This window comes from Phaseolus vulgaris, chromosome 4 (genome assembly GCF_051622355.1).
Source record: "Phaseolus vulgaris cultivar YP4 chromosome 4, ASM5162235v1, whole genome shotgun sequence".
NCBI classification, from domain to species: Eukaryota; Viridiplantae; Streptophyta; class Magnoliopsida; order Fabales; family Fabaceae; genus Phaseolus; species Phaseolus vulgaris.
In genome coordinates this window covers 7,079,361-7,103,770 of record NC_143501.1, presented here as the reverse complement: position 1 = coordinate 7,103,770, position 24,410 = coordinate 7,079,361, and the positions used below count along the sequence as shown (strand labels likewise).

Here is a 24,410-nt window from a genome sequence, read left to right as displayed (position 1 = left end):
CAATACATTAACCAACACATTCTTGTGGAGATTGTTGAAGGTTTGAAGAAGAACCAACATGATAATAAAAAGTTGTGTTTTCATTTTTCTTTTTTCTAAAATTTTAATTATGCTTTGTTACAAAAATTACAAAAAAAGATAAAAAGTTATTTAATAATCTTTATCAACATATTGGTCCCTTGTGGGTAACGATTACTGCTAAATTTATAACTAAACTGTAGTAAGTGGGATTCAAAATCAAGTCTCTTGAGGAATGATCAAATAAGCTTTAATCATTACACCAGTCAAGTTTTATTATCATGTTATGATTATTATTGTACTTAATAGTATGATTATCAATATTAATAATATTATTGATATTTTTAAATATTATTAATATTATTAAATATTATTAATATAATTAATATTATTAAATATTATTAATATAATTAATATTATTAATATAATTAATATAATTAAATATTATTAATATAATTAATATAGTTAAATATTATTAATATAATTAACATTATTAAATATTATTAATATAATTAACATTATTAAATATTATTAATATAACTAACATGATTAAATATTATTAATATAACTAATATTATTAAATATTATTAATATAATTATATTATTAAATATTATTAATATAATTAATATTATTAAATATTATTAATATAATTAATATTATTAAATATTATTATTAAATATTATTAATATAATTAATATTATTAAATATTATTAATATAATTAATATTATTAAATATTATTAATATAATTAATATTATTAAATATTATTAATATAATTAATATTATTAAATATTATTAATATAATTAATATTATTAAATATTATTAATATAATTAATATTATTAAATATTACTAAATATTATTACTATTATTAAATATTACTAATACTATTAAATATTATTAATTATTATTAATATTAAAAATATTATTAAAAATTATTAATATTATTAAATATTATTAGTATTATTAATACTATTAAATATTGTGAATAGTGTTAATATTATTAATTTAGAGATTTGTAGGTAATAGTTGGTAGGTAATAAATATTCGTGGATAATAGTTGGTAGGTAATAGGGATCCATAATAGTGGGTAGGTAATAGAGATCCATGGATAATAGTTGGTAGATAATGTTGAATTTACCTACGAATTCAGATTTATGGATAATATATGTAGGTAATGTTGTTCGTAAGTAATATCCGTAGGTAATACTAAATTTACATACGGATTCAAATCCGTGTGTAAAAATTCGTAAATAATACTGATTTTTTTTTAGTGATATACATGCAAAGAAGTTATTTGGATTAAAATGTTAAAGGAACTCAAACACAAGCAACAAAAGATTGTTGTGTATTGTGTCTATTAAAGTGCCTTGTACATTGAAAGGAATTTTGTCTTTTATTCAATAACAAAAACTGTAAGTATACAAAATCACTTCACTTGTAAGTATAAAAAATCACTTTATTCAAGAAGTAGGTGAAGAATGAAATTCGAATATCACTAAAAAAAAATATTAAATAACAATAAAATTTAGAGACAAAAAATAGTTAGTCATTATATTAACTAATTAGATATTATTTTAGAGACTAAAAAATTATTAGTATCTAAAATGATTTCTATTATTAATAAAAAATTATAAAATGGTTTCTAAATTGGTATCTAAATTAACTATCAATGTTTTAACTACTAATATTTTATATTATAAATTAATCTTTAAAAGACTAATAGAGACTAATTTATAATATAACTTAGTAAGTAGTTAAAACTTTGGTATTGTAAAGACTAATTTAGAATATAAAGTAGTAAGTAGTTAAAACTTTGGTAGCTAATAATAGTTAAATACTAATTTAAAAACTATTTTATAAATTTTTTATTAATAACATAAATTACTTTAGATACCAGTAATTTTTTGAAGTTATAAAATTATTTCTAATTTAGTTAACTAGTTATTTTGGTATATAAAACTAGTTTTTATTTAATAAATTTTTGTAGTTTATGAAAAAATCTCACTAAATAAAACCTAGTAGATATATTGAAAAAAAAAATATTATGAAGACTGTACCGACCAGGTCATCGGGTGTGATGACGTGTCTTGCACGTGCTCGGGTGGGACGTGCTCAGTGGAACACGTAGGCTAGAAAAGATGAATGGTTCAGAAGTGGGCATAGTCGCCGATCTCTGAATTGGCGTTCTCCGATCTCTAGTGTGCGTAACCGGCGGTCAGCAGAGTTACGTCACAGTCGCCGTATGAGAGTGCTAGGAGATCAGATGATCCGAGATCGCCGGGGAATGCTAGGAGGTCGGGTGGTTTACACGCCGCCACAAGGAGCACATCGTCGGATCTCCCAGTAAACTTAGTTAAAGCTGTTGAAGGCTCAGAAGGGTAATTTCAAGCGTGTAAGTTCAGTAAGACGATTGTTGCACCAGCATGGGCATAAAGGTCGAGTGGGTTGGGGGGAACACCTTGCTCACCAGCGATAGGATTCCCAGAGTGGACATTCGTTGGTGGCAAGGTTTCCCCAGCTAGAGCATGCATGGCGTAGCAATAAGGAGGGTGCCACTTGCGACGAGCGATATCACAGAGATGATGCACTTTGCTGCATCCGATACTCGCCTTGTCAGGTGGTGTTTCACAGCGCATTACGTGCTAGGTTGCTCCTTGAGTTGAGGACTTAGCCGCGCGACTGGCTACTACGCAGAAGTGACGTTCAAGTTGCCCCAGCCCAGATGACGATACGTGTAGGGTTTGATGCTCTCAGTTACTCCAACCCAAGTGATGACACGTGTAGGGCTGGGAGAAATAAAGAAGTGACGCTCGAGTTATCCTAGCTCAGATGATGACATGTGTAGGGCTGGGTGCTACCTGCCATCCCAGCCCAGATGGCGACACGTGCAGGGCTGGATGCGAGCCACGAGTCCAAAAGCATAACGGCCTGGAGAGAGAAGAAACCTAGCTATAAAGGTAACCTTAACAGAATTTGCAGAGGTACGTTTTTCATTACGACTGATTCTATTAGGGTTGTGTGCCTTTAGTACGGTCCTACAGAGCATATTTTCTCTTAGTTTTTTGGGTGTTCTTGTCACTGACTTGAGCGTCAGAGCGCCATCGGCCGCAGAGGCGCCACCTTGTCTTTTTCAGGTTCTTAGAGAGACCATCTGTGGTGTGGACTTGGAGGGCACGTGGTGTCAAGCTGGTGAGAAAAATCGTGACGAGACAACGCTCTTGCGCTCAGTCAACCGGCAGGATCAAAGACTTTATTCTTTTTAGTTAAAGTGAGATAATTGTTAAACTTAGAGATCCATATTGGTGGGTCTTTCCTTGTTTTCAAATTTCTTCTTATATAAGGGAAGTCTTGTGGTGTGATTTAAATACAAGAGAAGCTATGTCAAAAAAAAAAGACTTACTACAAAATAAATAAATAAATAAATAAGAAGAGATTACTAAACACTTTCTTTCAAGATTATGGAATAAAAGACAAACAAGAGAAATGTAGAAGAAGTTTGAAGAAGACGTTACAAATATTTTTCTTAATAATTCTTATGATTTCATTGTAAATACTAATAAAGAAAATATTTTAACTTTCTATCTTAAAAGTACTTATAAAAAGTTTCTGCATAACAGCTAAATCATACATATAAAATATAATTATTTGTCAACCATATATCTGTCTTCATTATTTGACAGAATTGGACAGAGATGTTTCTGAGTGTTCATTTCTCTTCACACGGAAAAAAAACTATATAATTTGGTTTTTGAAAACAAAACAAAAAAGTGCTTTAAAAAAGTTGCAAACATAAGTATATTTCTATTATAAAAATTGCACCGCCATATTAGTAACCCTAAAAACTATTATTAAGGAATGCTTTTACTTCCTCCGACATGCTATTTAAGGTTTTATTTATTAAAACAACTTTAGTTTTTAAATATTTTTTTTTCTTTAATTGAGAAATAAATCTTAATTAATTGAGGACAAATTAAAAAAATAAATAAAATATTTTATAGTTAAAACTACAATCATTATCAACAAAGAGAATAATAAGCAATCTATGTAATAAGAAAACTAAGTTTTTTTAATTTGTGATCTCTTATTTTAGTTTCTCAATTTCTCCACATCTTAACATTTTAGTTCCTTTACATTAAAAAAATCGTGATCTTAAAAAATGCTTTTCTTATAAGAAAAATTAGGATTTCCACTCTGATTTAATTTTTTTTATTAGAAATGTATCTGAACAAAATATAAAAGTGTATATGGTTTAAGTTTCAACTTAAAAAAATCAGAACTAAATTAAATAAATTTTGCGATTCACATTAAATCAATTTCACAGTATTATTATATATTTTTTTTATTAGTGTATGCATTTAGTTTTACCTTTTCTATATGACACTAATTTTATTCTCATTTATTTGTAATCTTAAAAATTGTGTATAGTATTTAATAATTATTTTTTATCAAGAAATCAATGGTTAATTTTTAGTCTGCTTTATTTAGTTTTATTTATGATATTTTAAATGTTAAACATATTCCATTATTTCTCTATCAATAATAAATTTATAGAGATAAGCTAAGTTATATTTTTCTGCACACTCGCATATTTTATTATATAATTAAAATAATAAATAATATAATAATATTTAAAATTAATGTCTGTTTAATTGGTGTATTTCTAAATGCCAAAATTTAAGCTGAACAGAACCATTCAGATCTAAAAAAAAAGACTTAATCTGTTATAAATTTCTTGTTCAATTTCCTGTTAATTTTTTACGGGTTGGGTTAAAAACCTAAGTATAATATCATTAAATTAAATGTGTTAGCTTCTCTTTATCATTATATTGTTATTTATTATTTATTTATTTATTGTGGACACAGATAATTATGTCTGAACATATGTGTTGTCCTACATGTATTTTCCGTGTAACGTTGAAATGTTATCCACAACATTTGACTGAAATTGCTACGTAACGCGTAAATGACGTGGCCACTAGTTAATTAATTTGAAATTAATTTTATTTCACTAAATTCAAATTAAATGAAACTCTATATGGCATTGCCACGTGCTACTAACTAATTTATTTGTTGTTTGGCGTTGAAAAAGTCAAAGATTTGAAAGTGAAGTGATAACGTGATGGAAACAAGTTTCAACGTTTTTTTAAACCTAAGAGAATAATCACTTTCTTGAAAGCTATTGTTTATACAAACTTCAAGAACAAAACATTATAGAAAATTTTTACTTATTTTATAAAAAATTTAAATTTTATCCATTTTATTAAATTCCACCTCTTCAAATTAACTGATGTTTTTATGTATAAAACATAAAAACAGTTACTTTATAGTCACATCAAAACACAAAATCTTAATTTTTTAGTAACAAAATCAATGTAATTGACTGAATATATATTTGAATTTCCCAACATAAAGTAAAATTTGCTATTTATTAAACCTTATCCAAAACTTCTCCTATAGAAGTAATTGATTCATTCATGAAAAAATATGTTCCACCCAATTGCTTGAACAAAATAAATCAACATTTACAAAAACCCATAAGTATATTATTTATCAATTTAAATATGTTTTCGTTTCGAAATATTATTGTAGCATTTTATTCTTTTTAATGATTTACATGTTTGTTTGGTTTCTGATTTCTTTTTTTATTTTACATTAATTTTATTAATTTGACACGTTCCTCGAAAAACGTGTAATATTTATTTCAGAAATCGAAAAAATAATGTAAACTATATTTTATTGACACATGGAAAATTGTGATATATTTTTATGATTCTTGGTATAGTTTTAACATTTAAAACTCTTAAATGTGGAATAATTTTCAAATTTTAAAATCTCCTGACCAATATGTTATTATCTATATTGGTTGGGATATAAATATGATGATTTAATTAATTAGAGAGTAATTTCTCATTTCACAGAGTTAAATTTCCACGAACAAAATATAATTTTTAGAAATAAAGCAAAAATTATTAAGAAAAAAATCTATTTTTTACAGACAATAACATGTTTAAATTACAATAGCACAACGGTAAAAATGATAGTAAAATGTTCCTAAGTTTACACTTTGATCCTTCTACATCATTGTGTGTAAATTCAATTCATACAGAATATTACTTTTCCATTTTTCTCAGTTCACATGTAAAGATTCTTAATATTCTTTCAACGAAATATTGCGCATAAACTACTATGATTCCACTCAATTAAAAATTGGCTCCACCTTTGTAGCTTAAAAATGTAAATCTAGAGGAAACGTAGGAATATTGGAATTGTGTTCTAAAAGATTGAAAAGAAAAATATGTAATTAGAAAAATAGGAAAAATTAAAATCTCAATCTAAATATTGGATATTTATAATTATGAAATTTTTTAATATTAAGAATAGATAAGGATTAAGAAGTGGACTTTAAACTTAACTTAAACTCATAAAAAGTAGGATCTCCAACACACTTTCCTCACGCCGAGGCTACCAACTTGTGTGTGAAAATATATGTTATGGGTGATTCAATAACGACCTAATAACGGGTGATATAATAGACCTAACAAAACTCTCATTAGGATAGTTTTAAATGACTCTCATATCATGTTAAGAATTAAGTGAACTTTAAATCTAACTCAATTTCATAAAATCAGCTTATAAAGGTGAGGTTTGCACTTATTTATACAAAATAAAATATCCTAATCTCTAAGGTAAGATCGTCAATAAGTTATAAATATAATTTTTTAAAGTAAGAAATTGAAAAAGGAATAGTTGTTATTATAAATATCTTTTATGTTTTTCTTTTCTATTGATTACAAGTTAACTTGAACAGAATGATCACCTGAGGTATGGAGATTATCCAGATTGCATCCATACCCATCCCAAGGTCAAAAAGCTTGTTTATAATATAAAAAAAGGTTTCTTTAAAAGTTATATATTATAGTTTTATGATATTTATAATAAAGAAGATCCCCATCACCAAATAAGTTTCTTATCACATAATTAATTATAGAATTTTAATCCTCTAAATTGTAATATTGAATTTTTATTTAGAACTAATTAAACACTCAAAAACTCATAAAATTATGAGAACAAGAGACAAAAAAGGAAATGAGTACTTACATATTGATATGCCTTTTTTATAAAATATAACTATTTATGGATGAGGTCATGTGCCTGGTCATACGGAAATTATCATTTGAAACATTTTTCAACTTACATTTACTTTCCAATTCTTTTTGATAATAAAGTATTATATTAAACTAATTAAAATAAATATAAATAAAATTTTTGAAATCAAAAAATAATATTTATAGTTATTAGTAAAAGAAAATACTTTGGCATTCTTAAAAAGTATTTTCACCTAACAATCAACTTTAATAATTAATAATATATATTAAAATTTTAAATTAAAAAAATATTTTTATCTTTTAATAATTTCAAATAAATATATTTTATCTTAAAGTAATGTTAAAATATCAAACTTTTATAAAAATAAAACAGGTGTCAAAGTATCACTTCCTCTCATAAAGTCTGTTTTTTTGTTGTTGAACCAAAGAGAACAACTTTAACGTGTACACGAGAAGTTTGAACAAAATATTGACTATCGTGAGAAAGAACGCAGAAGTCGACAAAAAAAAGAGAACTTTGCTTCGTTTGTTTCCAAGAATAACTTAACTACGTTAAAATTAAGAACCTTTACTTTAACAACCTATAATGAAGAAACAAACAACTAATTATATTAATATTTTCATTATATTCTAAAGATTATTTTTTTATATATATATATATATATTATTATTTTATTAAAGTGTAGTTTTGGGATACACCTTCCTCGTAACATCATCTTCTACCTTAAATAAACCAAATTGATATAAAAGAGCCGAAACATCATGAGAAACATCTTTAGTTCATAATGAAATGCTGTATTTTCTTGTGTAAGTAAGAAATCTCTCTGCATACTCAACGCGTTAGATATCTAAGATATATATATGCATAGATAGATAGATATGTAACAATCTCATATATCAAAGCGTAGTTATTCCAACATCTTTGGATACATCAGTTTCACGTACGAGGTAGAGATTATAACTGTGCTTTCTTTTGTTGATCCTATACATATATATTGTGTTACAAATACCTTCGTTCTTTCCATTCATTGTCTTCTCCATATAACACTTTGTGTTTGTTCTTCTCTTATTCTTATATTGAATAAGTTTGTCACCTTGTTCTTGAAACCATGTCATTGCCCTTTCTTACAAACATTAACCGCGTTGAGATGCTTCTCAATGCATCCAGCACTGTTAGTGCATCGCATAAAAGATGGCACTCTGCATTCATGGCCATCTATTGCTCCCGAGCTATCATGTCACTCTCCACTCGCAACAAAACACACAGAATCAAAGCAAAAGTCTCACCTACACCAACACCACCACCATCTTTCGTCACGGTTGATTTGATTCCTAACCATTCCTTTGGTATTGGCCAAACAGCCCTCACTGACATTGTCAAAGAAAAAGACCTTAAGAACCTTGATGAAATTGGTGGAGTTGAAGGGGTGGCAACAGCCCTTGAAACCCATCTTGAGTATGGTATCAGAGGTGGTGATGATGATGGTGAAGACATCACACGTAGAACACAAGTGTTTGGTTCCAACACTTACCCAAAGCCACCTTCCAAAGGGTTCTTCCACTTTGTGGTGGAAGCCTTTAAGGATGTCACTATTCTCATCCTTTTGGCTTGTGCTGCTCTTTCCCTTGGCTTTGGAATCAAGGAGCATGGAATCAAAGAAGGTTGGTACGATGGTGGAAGCATCTTTGTTGCAGTGTTCATTGTGATTTCCTTGTCAGCTGTGAGCAACTTCAGACAGAACAGACAGTTTGACAAGCTGTCTCAGGTGAGCAATGACATACAAATTGAGGTGGTGAGAAGTGGGAGGCGACAACATGTGTCAATCTTTGAGATAGTGGTCGGTGATGTCATTTGCTTGAAGATTGGGGATCAAGTGCCAGCAGATGGGTTGTTCATAGAAGGGCATTCACTTAGAGTGGATGAATCAAGCATGACAGGAGAGAGTGATCATGTTGAGATTAGTAGGCAGCACCGTCCTTTTTTATTCTCAGGCACCAAGGTGGCTGAAGGGTATGCGAAGATGCTTGTTACCTCAGTTGGTATGAGCACAACATGGGGCCAAATGATGAGTTCAATAAGCCGAGATATTGATGAGCAAACTCCTTTGCAAGAGAGGCTAAACAAGCTCACATCGTCCATTGGAAAGGTTGGTTTGGCTGTGGCTTTTCTTGTCCTTGTTGTTTTGTTGGTTAGGTACTTCACAGGGAACACAAAGGATGACAATGGGGTCAGAGAGTTCAATGGAAGCAAGACCAAGTTTGATGATATAATGAATGCTGTTGTGGGAATTATTGCTGATGCAGTTACCATTGTTGTTGTTGCAATCCCTGAGGGTCTTCCATTGGCTGTGACTCTCACTCTGGCTTATTCAATGAAGAAAATGATGGCTGACCATGCAATGGTGAGAAAGCTCTCAGCATGTGAGACAATGGGTTCTGCCACAACAATTTGTACAGATAAGACTGGCACTCTCACACTCAATCAGATGAAAGTGACCAAATTCTGGCTTGGTCTAGAACCTGTGGCGGAAACTAAAAATGCTAACTCAAAGGTTGCTCCATTTGTTCTTCAACTTATCCAAGAAGGGGTGGCTCTAAACACAACTGGCAGTGTGCACAAGTCCAATAAATCAGGTTCTGAATTTGAGTTTTCAGGTAGTCCCACAGAAAAAGCTATCCTATCTTGGGCAGTTTTGGAGTTGAACATGGAGACGGAGGACTTGACAAAAGGCTGTTCCATCATTCAAGTGGAGACCTTCGACTCAAAGAAGAAAAAAAGTGGAGTTTTGTTGAGAAGGAAGGCAGACAACACGGTTAGTGCTCACTGGAAAGGAGCAGCAGAGATGGTACTAAAGATGTGCTCAAGATACTATGATGCTTCTGGCATTGTGAAAGATCTTGACAATGATAAAATGTTGAAGTTTGAACACATCATTCAAGGTATGGCAGCTAGTAGTCTTCGTTGCATTGCTTTTGCCCATGTAGAAGTAGCCGAGGAAGAGCTTGGAGATGAAGACACAATGATGAAAGTGAAAGACAGCGGTTTAACATTGTTAGGACTTGTTGGGATTAAGGATCCATGTCGTCCAGGGGTGAAGAAGGCTGTGGAAGCTTGTCAAAATGCTGGTGTGAATGTAAAAATGATCACAGGAGACAATGTTTTCACTGCAAAAGCTATAGCAAGCGAATGTGGCATACTCAGGCCAAATCAGGACACAGTTGGAGCAGTGATTGAAGGAGAGGAATTTCGCAACTACACACCTGAAGAGAGGTTGGAGAAGGTGGACAATATCTGCGTGATGGCTAGATCTTCTCCTTTTGACAAACTTCTAATGGTTCAATGCCTGAAGCAAAAAGGTCATGTAGTTGCTGTCACTGGGGATGGCACAAACGATGCACCAGCACTGAAAGAAGCTGACATTGGACTCTCTATGGGAATTCAAGGGACTGAAGTGGCCAAAGAGAGCTCAGACATTGTTATATTGGATGACAATTTTGAATCTGTGGTCACTGTCTTAAGGTGGGGAAGGTGTGTTTACAACAACATCCAGAAGTTCATTCAGTTTCAATTGACAGTGAATGTTGCAGCACTTGCTATCAACTTTGTGGCAGCAGTGTCAGCTGGGGAAGTGCCACTCACAGCAGTACAATTGTTATGGGTGAACTTGATCATGGACACATTAGGTGCTTTGGCTCTTGCAACAGAAAAACCTACCAATGAATTGATGGACAAACCACCAGTGGGTAGAACAAAACCTCTCATCACCAATGTCATGTGGAGGAATCTATTGGCTCAAGCTTTGTACCAGATAGCAGTTTTGCTGACTCTTCAATTCAAAGGTGAGTCCATCTTTGGTGTGACATCAGGGGTAAATGACACATTGATTTTCAACACATTTGTTCTCTGCCAAGTGTTCAATGAGTTCAATGCAAGGAAGATGGAGAAGAGGAATGTATTCAAAGGCATACACAGGAGCAAGTTGTTCTTAGGCATTATTGGCATAACAATAATCCTTCAAGTTGTTATGGTTGAGTTTCTCAAGAAATTTGCTGATACAGAGAGGCTAAATTGGGGGCAATGGACTCTCTGCATTGGTCTAGCTGCAGTTTCATGGCCAATTGGTTGGGTTGTGAAGTTGATACCTGTCCCAGATAAACCATTGCTCAATTTTTTCAGAATCAAGAAATGAAGACATAACCATGTAGGGTGGTTCTCTTGTGTTATCATTCTATTTGTATAATTCCTTTTTTTTTTTACCATGTAGACACTTTATTACACATTCTTTAAATTCTTTTATCATATGTATTGTAATTACATATTTGAATAATTCAATATAACATAGAGAATTACTTTATTAATATAAAAGTGTTAGAGAATTCTATTAACTGTAGTCAAATTCACTATGCTGTTTACAATATCATATTCCTAGGAAACGTAATAACTTATTAATAATATTAATATTATTACTATTATTATTAAATTAATATTTTCACTTTAATATATACAATATAAAATAAAATTATTAGTATTAATTTTATAATAAATTATCATTAATAATTAAAAAATTAATACTCATAATAAATAAATTAATGCTAATAATAAAAACATCATAATGTCATAACACAAACTGAATAAAATGATAGAAATAACATTAATAAAAACGAAATGATAAAAATGAGATGAAGATATCACCATACAAATGGAAAAAGTGATAAAAATGGAAACTTTAATAACATAGAACAATGAATTTCGAAATTGGAATACAAAGTGATAAAATGAAAACATCACAGAACACAAATTCTGAACAGAAATGATAAAAATAACATTAACAAACTAGAAAACGAAATGATAAAAATGAGATGAAGAAATGAAAATACAAATGGAAAAAGTGATAAAAATGGAAACTTTAATAACATAGAACAATGGATTTCAAAACTCTAATACAAAATGATAAATAAAAGACAAATGCTCTTGCACCCAACTTGGTATTGAAAATGATAAAAATATCCTTTTAAAATTACGAAAATAATCTTAAAAAAAATGTAAATAAAAATTGTTTTGAAACCTTTTATCTAAAATCTTCTGGATTTAGATATTTGAAAAATAATTTTTAAATTATGGAAATTTTTATCTGATTTTTAATTTTGTGTTATGATCTTTTTATTCAAAATGTATTTTTTTTTAAATTATATTTACTATTCTGGACTTTTAAATCCGAAATAAGTGTAATTTTGAAAATTTTTAAAAATAACAGGATGTATATTAGAATTGATATGGTGTTGGAAGAAATGATCTAAATTAAAACATCAGATAGTTTGAACACAAACTGACCAGAAATGATAAAAATAGCGTTAACTAAAAAAAAAATGAAATGATAAAAATGAAATAAAGAAATCACAATGAAAAAAAAAGTGATAAAAATGGAAACTTTAATAACATATAACAATAGATTAATTTTAATAATTTAAAAACTAGTTATATTAAGACTAAAAAATAATAGATTAAATTGAAGTAAGTCAGTTTTAGTTTTACCCATTTAACTAGTAATCCAAATAAGATTAAAACAGACAAACATGAAGGTTCATAGGTCTATTTTTAAAAATAAAATAATTTTAAAAAAATAATATTGTTATATTAAAACACATATACGTTTTTAAATTTATACATTAAATTACTATATCTAAAAATTCAAATCAATTTTATTCATGTATTTTATTTTTTTTTAAAAAGTTTATAAATTGGACCAAAATTTCTTATTCACGCAATATATAGTCGGAATTTATAGGGGATTAAAAGGAAAAATTTTAAAGCATAGATAAGGTCCACACAATTTGCTCTTTTCTTATGAGACCTCAAACTAATGTTTTTCCTTTTACCTTCATAATATATATATTTTTATTTTAGTTCTTAAAATATTTTTTTTTATGTTGAATTAGTTCCTATAAAAAAAAATTTATACAGGGATTGAAAGGAAAAAAAAATTAAAATGAAACAATGAGAACCAAAACTTAAAAATAATTATCAAGAACCAAAAAGTCTATTTTTTTTAGAAAGTACGACTAAAATATTTAAAGAAAAAATTTATTAAACCCTTTTTATAACGTTAATGTTGCTATTTAGAGATAAAAAATATAATTAAGAAAAAACTTATTACTCCAACATTAGATTTTGAACCATCAAAACCAGAACCAAAACAATGTACAAAAGTGTTTATAAATCACTATCTGTGTATCTTTGATTTGGTGCAAGGGAATTATTCTCAAATAGTATTGTTTTGACTTAAGAACGGTGAGATAATATCATCAGACTCAATACAATTATCATGTGAGGTATTTTCAGTTCTAAAATTTAAACTTTCATCACGATTTTATCTTCTTTAAAAAAAATTAAAAAATTAAAGAAGAAAAGAGTATAAAATTTCTTCCTTATTTCGACTTTTAAAGAAATTAAAAAATTAAAAAGGAAAAGAGTATAAAATTTCTTCCTTATTTCGACTTTTAAATGAAGTGAAACTATTAAATGTATGGACTTGGATTTAATTTAAGTTCAGAACATATATTAACTAAAAAGTCACCATGAACAAGAATAATTGAGCATATGTAGGCAAAATAACTATGCAAAATCGGCAAAGAAACAGAAGACAGTTGAAAAAACAGAAATGAAGCAGTGAAGATGGACAAAGCAATGAAATTGAAGTTCACCACATTGCAATTGTGTAAGCTCTTGCTTAGCACACAGTCCTGAGCAGAAAACATTACATTTATTCATTGATGAGTTTTCGAAGGCATTAATCTAAACCCTTGACTGTTTGGCAATCTTGAACCACTCAGTGTGGAATGATCCCTCCATGTCAATCCTCTCATATGTATGAGCACCAAAGTAGTCTCTCTGAGCTTGAACCAAATTTGCTGGCACACTTTCCCTTCTGTATGTGTCAAAATAAGCAAGACTAGCAGCCATGCCTGGGGTGCTAATACCATTGTTGATAGCTAGACACACCACTCTCCTCCATGCAGATTGTCTATCCACTATTTCCTTGGCAAATTCTGGATCCACAAGAAGGTTTGCAAGGTTAGGACTTCTATCATATGCTTTCTTGATTCTGTCCAAAAATATGGCTCTTATGATGCAACCTCCCTTCCAAATCCTTGCAAGTTCACCCAACTTCAACTCCCAACCCTTCTCCTTGCTCTTTGCCCTTATCAGATTCATTCCCTGTGCATAACTACAGATTTTTGCAGCATAGAGAGCCTTCCTAACATCATCAACCAGCTTCTTCTTGTCAACAATTTGGTGTTGGTCATTCAAGATGCTATCTAACCCTCTTGACTTGAACAACTTTGCAGCTTCAACTCTCTCCTCTTTCAATCCACTGAGGAACCTTGCATCCAAAGAAGCCTCTATTGTGGGAGCAGCAATTGATAACTCAGCAGCTTGTTGCACAGTCCATTTGCCAGTGCCCTTCATGCCAGTTTTGTCCAGAACCTTGTCAACCAAATACCCTTCTGCTTTGTCGTCCTTGATTCCAAATATGTCTGCTGTGATCTCAATGAGGAAACTCATGAGTTCCCCTTTGTTCCACTCTGAGAACACACTTTGTAGCTCCTCATTTGACAACTTCCCAACTGACTTCAGCACATCATAAGCCTCAGCAATGAGTTGCATGTCACCATACTCAATTCCATTGTGGATCATTTTCACAAAATTGCCTGATCCACCTTGGCCAATGTAAGTCACACATGGACCACTGTCAGACACTTGAGCTGCCACCTTGAGCAGAATGTCTTCTATGTATTTATAAGCCTCAAATGAACCACCTGGCATCAAAGAGGGACCATGTCTTGCACCCTCCTCACCACCTGAGACTCCCATTCCAAGGTAGAGTAGACCCAATTCAGACATAGCTTTCTCTCTTCTCTCAGTGTTCTCATACCACTCATTGCCACCATCAATGATGCAATCACCCTTTTCCAAGTATGCAGAGAGGGTCTTGATGGTTTGGTCCACTGGTGCCCCGGCCTTAACAAGCATTATTATGACCCTTGGTTTTTGAATCGATTGAACAAAGGACTTAGGGTCATGGTAACCATACACAGGAAGTTTTCCTTCTTTTTGTGCTCTTTCCACTGTCTCATCAACCTTGGATGTGGTCCTGTTGTAAACAGAAATGGGAAAACCCTTTTCAGCAATGTTGAGAGCAAGGTTTTGGCCCATCACAGCCAGACCAGCTAGACCTATTCTTGTGAGGTTTGTAGGTTGAGCCATAACTAATTATTTCCTGTTCAATGTTGGAAATTTAACATCAGATAAAAAGTATAAAGGTAAAATAATAAGCACAAGACATGAACTTCTAATTTGTTAAGAAAAACAGAAGGTGTACACTACAATCAAAGAGGACAATTAGAACTTGGTTCGAGGCATCTACAACCTTCTAAAATGCACACTAGGGGAAAAAGGAGTCTTCAAATTCAACAACTCAGAAGAAAAAGGGTATTATGGTTGATTACTGTACTTTTTCCATGGAAAATGAGATTCCCAAAACACAAGAGTACCCCAACTTCAAAAATAAGATTCAGAGTTCCAGTTCATCATTCAATTATCCAAAGCAAGATATATTAACCACAAGTGCAAAAGAAGTGTATAGTTTTCCAGAATTGCACAGATCATGCAAGAGCCATGGCTTGAAAGAAAGAACAATGTTAAATAAAACCACCCGATATGCAGATTGCACTCAAACAGAGTCATCTTCTCATCAACATTTCCATTAATTTGTTTCATTTTTTACTTACTGCATAGTAAAATCTAACATTCATAGAAACCAAGAAATTAGACAACAGATACCATTGCCCAACAAACCGATCTCATTATCAAAGCCAGTAACTTAAACAGAATCATCGCAAGTATAAAAACAAAAATGCAAGTAGAGTGTCTGAGCAAACAAAACAAGTTCACTGATCACACATAGCACCAATCCAACTACACTGAAGTTAGCACTGCATAAACAAAAGGCAAATAGTGTCAAAACAAACCTGGTTTTTGAATGGAAGAACTGAAGAAAATTGAGATCTGGGTATCCCAGAGAGTATTCAATGCATAAAATGAGCCTGTACAAACAATGTTCATTATATACACTAGTACACTACTGACCAAGTTGAGATTGCAAGCATATGTGTGGCACACCAACTTCAACAACTACCAACTTTTTCAGAGAAAGGAAAGAAAACAAATGATTCTGATGTAAACGTGTGAAATTTATCCAACCAACAAGTTGAGTAGGTGGAGAAGCTCCAAGGATCCAATGCCATTGATTCCACTGTCAAAGCTCACGTGTGGTGTTGCACCCCTTTCTTGTTTTCCTTAATCGTTCATTGGAAATAACATTTTTTTAGTTATACCCTTTAATTAATATGGAAAGAAATAAAAATAGTTATATTTATCATTATCATTATATAAAGGAAATACAACTTTTTAATTGGAGAATTTTACTTTTAATAAATAAGTTTCCTATTTAATAAAATACAGTATACAACTTCACCAGTTAAAAATAGCTATCACATATTTTTTTTCATCACTCTTATAAAATTATACATATTTTATTGAAATTATATTATTTTAATATTATAAAAATGTGAATACCTTTAAATATAATGACAACCATTAAACAAAACTCAAAGAAGTATAATAGGTAACTCATTTTAAATAATATAAAAATCAAATAACTGCTTTTACTTAAATACAAATCTTTAAAAGACTATTATAAAGAAAGAAAGAAATAAATCTACCGTTCCTTTTTTATCATTTCGTAAATTTCACTTGTGAAGATATTTTTTACACATTTTATTTCTCTTTGTTCCGAAGTGTGTCATTCTAACGATTTAGTTTTATATTAAGATTGTAATTGGTTTACAAATTTAAAACAACATTGGTTTTTCAGGTATACTCTTATTTACATATTAAATTTTACAAAAACTACTACTTTAAATAAAAATAATATTTTATAAATATCTATAAAATTATATAAAAGAAATATTTTTTTTAACTATTTTTAGTATAAAATTTTAATTATAAACTTATATCCTTAATAAAAATATTTTTTTCACTTAATAAAATACGCAACTACATCATCTCTATTAGGGGTGGTAAAGTGGGGCGGGTCGTGCAGGCCGGCCCGCGGTCCGCTGAAAAAAAACGCGGGACGGGTTGCTTATTTCAACCCACTGGCTCGCTTAGGCCCACCCTGCACAACCCGTAGCCTGTGGGCCAAGTTTGGGACGGGGCGGGTTGACCCGCATAACTTTAAAATGTAGAATTCTTTTTTCTATACCTCCATATTTTCTTCATGTATAGCCTCATATTTCACATTTTGAAAATTTTAATAACATCTTAGTACGCATGTCTCGTGAAAATAATATTGTTAAATCATTTACCTAATGCATCTAAATAATAAAAATTCCAAAATTTTATTTAAAAAATATATTTCTTATGCGGGCTGGCCCGCAAACTCGCAGACCAATTCTTATGCGGGACAGACCAAGTGCGGAACGACCCTATATGGGATGACCAGCCCGCATTGTCACCCTTTCTACTCAAAATTATCCTTTTAAATATATTGTGATATACCTTCTACTCAAAATTATCCATTTAAATATATTGCGTGAGGAACTCCAGTAACCATGCAAGACAAGATTTCAATGTGGAAGCAAATAGAAATCTTGATTAAGCATTTGAAAAAAGCATTTATGAAATAAATGTAACAAACCATTGACACCCTACATTGAGGGGATGTAAGGTATAACATGTATTACTTTTTCTTTTTTCAAGTATGTTAATGTTGTTAGGTTACTTATAATCATGTAAATATTTTAGTTAATTAGATATTAATTTAAAAATTAATTTATAAATTTTATTAATAATAAAAATTATATTTTAGATACCAATAATTTTTGGATCTATAAAATAATTTCTAATTATAGTGACTAATTATTTTTTATTTCTAAAAGAATGTTAATATAAAAACAAAATTTCTAAAAATAACTAACAATTTAAATATATCTAGAAATGTCAAAACTAAACAATAATAAGAGCTTTTTATATAAAAAGTATTAAAACAAAATATATTTATACCAAAGTGAATTAAAATAATATAATATTGTAAAAAAATATAGACTCGTTTGATTTCCACACCCTTATCTAGCAAGTGCAAGAATAACAAATCACACACAATATGATAGAGAGAGAGAAGTGAATGAATTTCAAAGTTGATATTTATTGGTGTGTTTACATATGTATTGTATGCAAGATCTATATTATCTAGCACTAAGTAACCACTTGCAACTCCACATTATTCCTTGTGTTATACACAACACTAAACCCTAAACAAAGCAAGAAATATATATCCCAGGCCCACCCTATACACGTGCACACTGCAATTTTTTTGTTCCCCCAACTAATTAAATCTTGCTAGAACAATTGAAAATTGAGTTTAAAGCAAGAAAAGAAGGAATTGGTAAACAAGAATATGAAGAAATAACAAGTAAAAGGGCATATGCTTGCTTATAATTTTGGAAAGAGGGTGCAAACAATTAAAAAAAAAATTAGGAAAAGGACATTGATCCACTTTTTTAGAAGATTCATAATTTTCAAAAAAGAGATTTATTTTGTTGATTTTTTTAAGCAGTATCCTTAATAGACTTGTTTACACAGTTCATAAAGGAGAGAGTAAATTTGGAACTCAAAAAAGTGATTAACATTTGATTGTGTGTTTGGAATGACGTTAACAAGTTACTGTTAACGCAAATAGAGCTAGTTTAAGCAGATTTTGATGTGTTGTAATGGATCTAATAATAATCAGTGACTTAAACTTGGAAATCAAGGGAAGGGAAATAGGACATGTCTTGCATCAAACCCTCAAAGTCCCATTCTCCCATTCTAAAGTTTTCCCCTTGCCCATGATGATTTCCAAACCCAAACATGTCCTCTGCAACAACGTTGTTGGAGGTTTGAATATGAAGATCAGTGTTATTGAAGCAACTGTTCTTGAAGTGGTTGTTGTTATGGGTTTTCACATCAATTGGGGTAGTAGAATTGTCCTCAATATTGCTTCTACTTTCTAGTGGAGGAAGGGAAAAGTCGCTTTCTAACCCCATTTTATTAGGTTCCAATGCCCCATAATCACCATGAACAACCCCATCATCATGATCTGCCATACCAACTTGGGTTAAGCATGCAGCCATGTTGTCGAGGAAACCGGCTGCACCGGTGGTCATGTCGTAACGGTTGGACAGCAAGGGAAAAGGGTCAAATTGGTCAGTTAGTGCCATGTTGGCTTGCATGGAGTGCATGGATGATGATGATGTTGATGAGGAGGAGTCCATGCACATGGTCATGAGGTCATGCTCATTCATTGGCATTATCCCCCCCATGACATCTCTAGGGTCTGATGAGTCACTGTTGTTTGGTGATGAAGTGGTGTTGTTGTTGTTGCTCATTTTCAACCTTTTCTTCAGTGTTGAGTTCCAAAAATTCTTTATTTCATTGTCTGTGCGACCAGGGAGACGTGCAGCAATCTGAGACCATCTGATATTCAGAAATAGTTAAAACAAAGAGAAAACAAAAAATTTAAATAAAAAAATTATTAAGAAAGTGTATTATGAAATATTTTTTATTTTTATAATTTTATAAAATTAAGTTAAATTTATACTACAAGAAAATCGTTAAATAAAAATCAATTTTTAGATACCAAAATAATTAGTTGCAATAGTAACTAAATTAAAGACCATTTTAGAAACTAAAAAAAATCGGTTTCTAAATTAATTTTTATTATTTTTAAATAATTTATAAATTAGTATTTAATTAGCTACCAATTATTTATTTGGTAGCAAAAACCTTGGTTGTTAATTAGATACTAATTTAGGAACCATTTAACAACATTACAAGAAAAACATGAAATAGAAATCAATTTTAGATACCATTTTAAAAACTAAAATAAAAATGGTTTCTAAATTAGTTTCTAATATTGTTAAATGGTTTCTAAATTGTTATCTAATTAGCAATCAAGGTTTTAAATATCAATTATTTAGCAAAAATCTTGGTTGTTAATTAGATACCAATTTAGAAACTATTTAACAATAATAGAAACTAATTTACAAACCAAAATTTTTTTAGTATTTAAAATGGTCTCTAATTTAGTCACTATAGCATCTAATTATTTTTTGTCACTAAAAATTAGTTTTTATTTCATAATTTTCTTGTAGTGCAATAATAGAAACTAATTTAGAAACTAAAAATTTATTTAGTTCTTAAAATAGTCTCTAATTTAGTCACAATAACAACTAATTATTTTTTCTCTAATATCATTCGTTTTTAATCTCTAATTTTTAACTAAGAAAAATATCATTGGTTTGGAAAAGAAAGTATTTAAGTAGTAAATATGGTGAGGCAGCAATGTTAGTGAGAAAATATTGAAGTAATCATGGTTGAGAGTGCGTAAGATTTATTAAATAAGGAGTGATATATACGTCATCTCGTGAACTTCAATAATTTTGGTAAATAAAAGTTGTGTTGAAAAAGTGTTGGTGACATTTGTTATAGTAGATGAAGATGATGGAAGAGAAGACTCTAATATTTAATAATTGATGGTTTAGAAAATATTTTAAAAGATTTCTTGTGAATAGTCAAATGTATTATGGGTCAGGCATCCTTAAGCAGAAAGCTAAACCATGATAGTTAAGGCAAAACTCCTTAAATGCTTTTAGGCTAAGTCTTTATGTACTTATATATCTTCAAATTTTATATATATAAAAACCTATATTCACTCATTTTCTGAAAAAAAAAATCTTAATTCGTTGGGAGTTTTCCTTACACCTTTTACATGTTAAATTAATCTTGAAATGACATTAATTTTGACTTCTTTATCAAAGTCATTTTTGTTTATCCATTATGATAAAAATAAGTTAATCTTTTCAAAAAGCATCTCCAATGGAACAACCATGATATAGAATTGCTTAATTTATTTTCATGGACTATATTTATAATGTCACATGAAATTTCAAAAACTCAATTTTTTTTCTCATATGATATTTAACAACTTAAAATAAATATTATAACTGTTTTACAGTTCTTGGGAATCCCAAAGAGTGTTTGGTTATATAAATAATTTTCCTCACATAAAATTTGTCATTTTTAAGTTCTTATAAAAGTTGTGTAAAATTCTTTAACTCACGTGCCATTTAATTACAAAAAGCCACCAAAAAAATATTTAAATACTGCTTTAAGGTAATATAAATAAATACACGTTCTTATTGATAATTAGGTCTTTATAGATTGAACTGGATGTAATTATACGTGAAACTATTTTGGAAGGAAAGAAAATGAACTTTGGCCTAACCAATATTTTTTAATAAGAACATTTACAAAGTAAAAAATTATTTTTTTTATGCATAACTAATAAAGAAATTCATATAATTTATCTAATTTTTTTATATTTTAAATTGTGTATAATTTACAAAAAAAAAAAAAAACACTCATTTCATTTTTCCATGTGTAAAAACAACACCCAAAATATTGCAATGCAAAAGGGTAAGAACTTTGAGGAAGGAAAATGAAGTTTGATGTAAGAAAGTATGCATAGCAATGCAACTAATTAAAGAGAAAAAGAGTATTATGAGTTGGTACCTATTTCCAAGAATGGAATGCAAATGAATGATGAGTTCTTCCTCTTGGGGTGAGAATGCACCACGTTTGAGATCAGGTCTCAAGTAGTTGATCCAACGAAGACGACAACTTTTGCCACACCTTTGAAGGCCAGCATTCCTAGCAATGTCACTCCAGCACCCTTGTCCCTTAGTGATCATGTACCTTATCAGTTTCTCATCTTCCTCAGGTGACCACAACCCCTTCCTTAGCTTGCTCTTGGTGCTGTTGTTGGTGGTGTTAATGGTGGTGGTGGTGGTGGAGGAGGAGGTGTTCAGTTTGTCTTTTCCCATGATATCAGGTTTCCTCATTTGCCACAAAGGGGTGACAATGGAGTGGCTATATGAGATATATGTGAAGAAGCCCTTGAGGCCTTATGAAGAGGGTTTTGATGGAGATCTATGAGAAAGCTATATAGGTGAATGATGGTTTTGAGGGACAGATAGAAGGCTTCATGGGGTGGGAATGGTAAATAATGATGATGATGATGGTTGTGGGGTTTGCTTAAAATATGAATATGAGGGTATAGATAGAGAGAAAGAAATGGGATTGTGTTTGTTTGTTGGTTGATAGGTAGAGTGGAAAACGGATTGGAGGGGGACCTCCATAGCCAAGAGAGTGATGAAGAGAAAAGATGGTTGGTCTTCTTGTCTTTGACTCAATTCTTGTCTTTTTTCATTTTACTTCACTCACAAGGTAATCATACTCTTTCATTGTATGGAACACAAACTATTTTGCTTCCACTTCACATAATGCTTTCTATTTCTCTCTCTTTGCTCACTATAGGGTTTAAACTTCAAATTCACGTGTGTTGATACTAGAGAGAAGAGAGAGTGTGTGTTACCTATATAGTGATTTTAATATTATGGCAAAAGTGTGGCATGCTTGACAAAAATGTTTCCTGATTTTCAAATTGTTTTGTAGTTGTGTGTAACTTACATTCTTTGCATGAGGTTCATTAGGGTGGCTAACCACTCATTGGCATACTTCTGAAGCAAACAATGTACAACCTCCTAACAAAGCAATGCCCTTTTCATATTTTTTTTTTCCTTCTTCTTTTCATAGCATGATTTTATCATTTCCTTAACCTCAAATCACATTTAAGCAAAGTAACTAATTGATGATGTTTTACAAAGAATTAAATATCTTTTCGTCCATGTATTATAACACGAAATTAATTTTCGTTTTTGGTATAAACATTAGACTATCCAAGTGTTTGTACTATGAAAATGATTGGAATATGTAGTTTTGTACATGGAATTGATTCCATTTAAGATTTTATATCATCAACCCATTGAAAATAGCTAGCAATCTTTTAAAAAAACACTAACAATTATTTTACATACAAAATTATTCATTAGACATTATTTTTATACTACATGTATTTGGATAGTCTAAAGTAAAAGGAACGAAAATCAGTATTTTAATATAAAGATGGATAAACATATTTAATCTTTAGAGAATAAAACATGACATATACTATATACTTAGATGATTTTATATGCATAATTCTGCAACAATCATGGCAAATCAATTTCTCGTGATTGGTTTTGTTATCTTGAATGTTTTGATTTTCATGTGGTTGTTGGTTCTTGTATAAGTGTTGGAATACCTCTAAATATCTCTTTTAATTTAATTTTATTCTTGGGTGATAAAAAAAAACCTTAAATAGTTTTATGACATTGAGCTGTTAAGTACAAAAACTTTTACTTTCTAATTGTTTAATAATAACTTTTAACCTGCAGATGCTCAATGATGATAGTTGCAATGAATTTGCAGTACTTTGAAGACTGTTATTAATAAGTGGTACTTGTTAAAAGTTGGTTGCTTCCTTAAAGGTACTATGAATGAGGATCAATTGATGAAATTAGAAGAACACGACACATGAGTCCAGAGTTCTTATGCAAATTGTTAAGATTACTTTTTTGTTTTTGGCAAAGAATAAAAATAAATAAATAAAATAAAATAAAACTGTTAAGATTACTTAACTGTATGGATAAATTTAGGTTGTTTTACTTCATGTTGTTCCATCTTTGACAAGGACTTCTACTTGCCCTTCAAGAACTCTATACGTGTATTTCTTATCCATAGTAACTACCTCACATCATCTCTTATTCAAACAATTTTACTAAAACAATTAACTTTAATTGATTTGGGGTAAATTTAGAATAAAATAATTATTAATTCATTAAAATATAGTTAACTTTTTTGTTAAGAGATTGAAACTACATTCATTTTGTATTTTGGGATGCAATCTAAGTTTGTTTATTTTTATGATAACTATTTTAAATGGCATACTTAACATGAATGTTATATGGATGTTATATGGATTCTTTAGTTTTATGTTCTTTCTTGTTATGTTAAAACAAGAGTCAAAAGAACCTAGATCTTTATGTTTGTTGTTTTGTAAGTTTTCTTTGTATAAGGGTTGAGACATCTCTGAAATGTTCTCTTTAATTCATTTGTCTACTGCTGATAAAGAAAATGAATGCTATATGGATTAATAATAGTGTAAAAATATTTATAAGTAATCTAATTAAGCTAAGTTTGTGTTAATGTTAATATTCATTAGTTTGAAGAGTATGAGTAAGT

The 24,410-nt window shown here is 30.1% G+C and overlaps 3 protein-coding genes across 3 annotated transcripts; 1 reads left to right on the top strand and 2 right to left on the bottom strand.

Annotated features, from left to right (window-relative positions):
• Positions 1–7,886: 7,886 nt before the first annotated feature.
• LOC137837060 (putative calcium-transporting ATPase 13, plasma membrane-type) lies at positions 7,887–11,481 on the top strand. Its single transcript, XM_068645916.2, has one exon. The coding sequence runs from the start codon at positions 8,236–8,238 to the stop codon at positions 11,314–11,316; it is 3,081 nt and encodes a 1,026-aa protein (XP_068502017.1). The 5' UTR covers positions 7,887–8,235; the 3' UTR covers positions 11,317–11,481.
• Positions 11,482–13,751: 2,270 nt separating this feature from the next.
• On the bottom strand, positions 13,752–16,486 carry LOC137837061 (6-phosphogluconate dehydrogenase, decarboxylating 2). The gene is made up of 2 exons (XM_068645917.2): positions 16,157–16,486; positions 13,752–15,405 (listed from the first exon to the last, which is right to left on the bottom strand). Exon 2 carries the CDS (start codon positions 15,390–15,392, stop codon positions 13,920–13,922), a length of 1,473 nt encoding a protein of 490 aa, XP_068502018.1. The 5' UTR covers positions 15,393–15,405; positions 16,157–16,486; the 3' UTR covers positions 13,752–13,919.
• Positions 16,487–18,850: 2,364 nt separating this feature from the next.
• On the bottom strand, positions 18,851–22,634 carry LOC137837062 (transcription factor MYB83). Its single transcript, XM_068645919.1, has 2 exons — positions 21,801–22,634; positions 18,851–19,703 (listed from the first exon to the last, which is right to left on the bottom strand). Exons 1-2 carry the CDS (start codon positions 22,127–22,129, stop codon positions 18,983–18,985), a joined length of 1,050 nt encoding a protein of 349 aa, XP_068502020.1. The 5' UTR covers positions 22,130–22,634; the 3' UTR covers positions 18,851–18,982.
• Between the last annotated feature and the right edge of the window lie 1,776 nt (positions 22,635–24,410).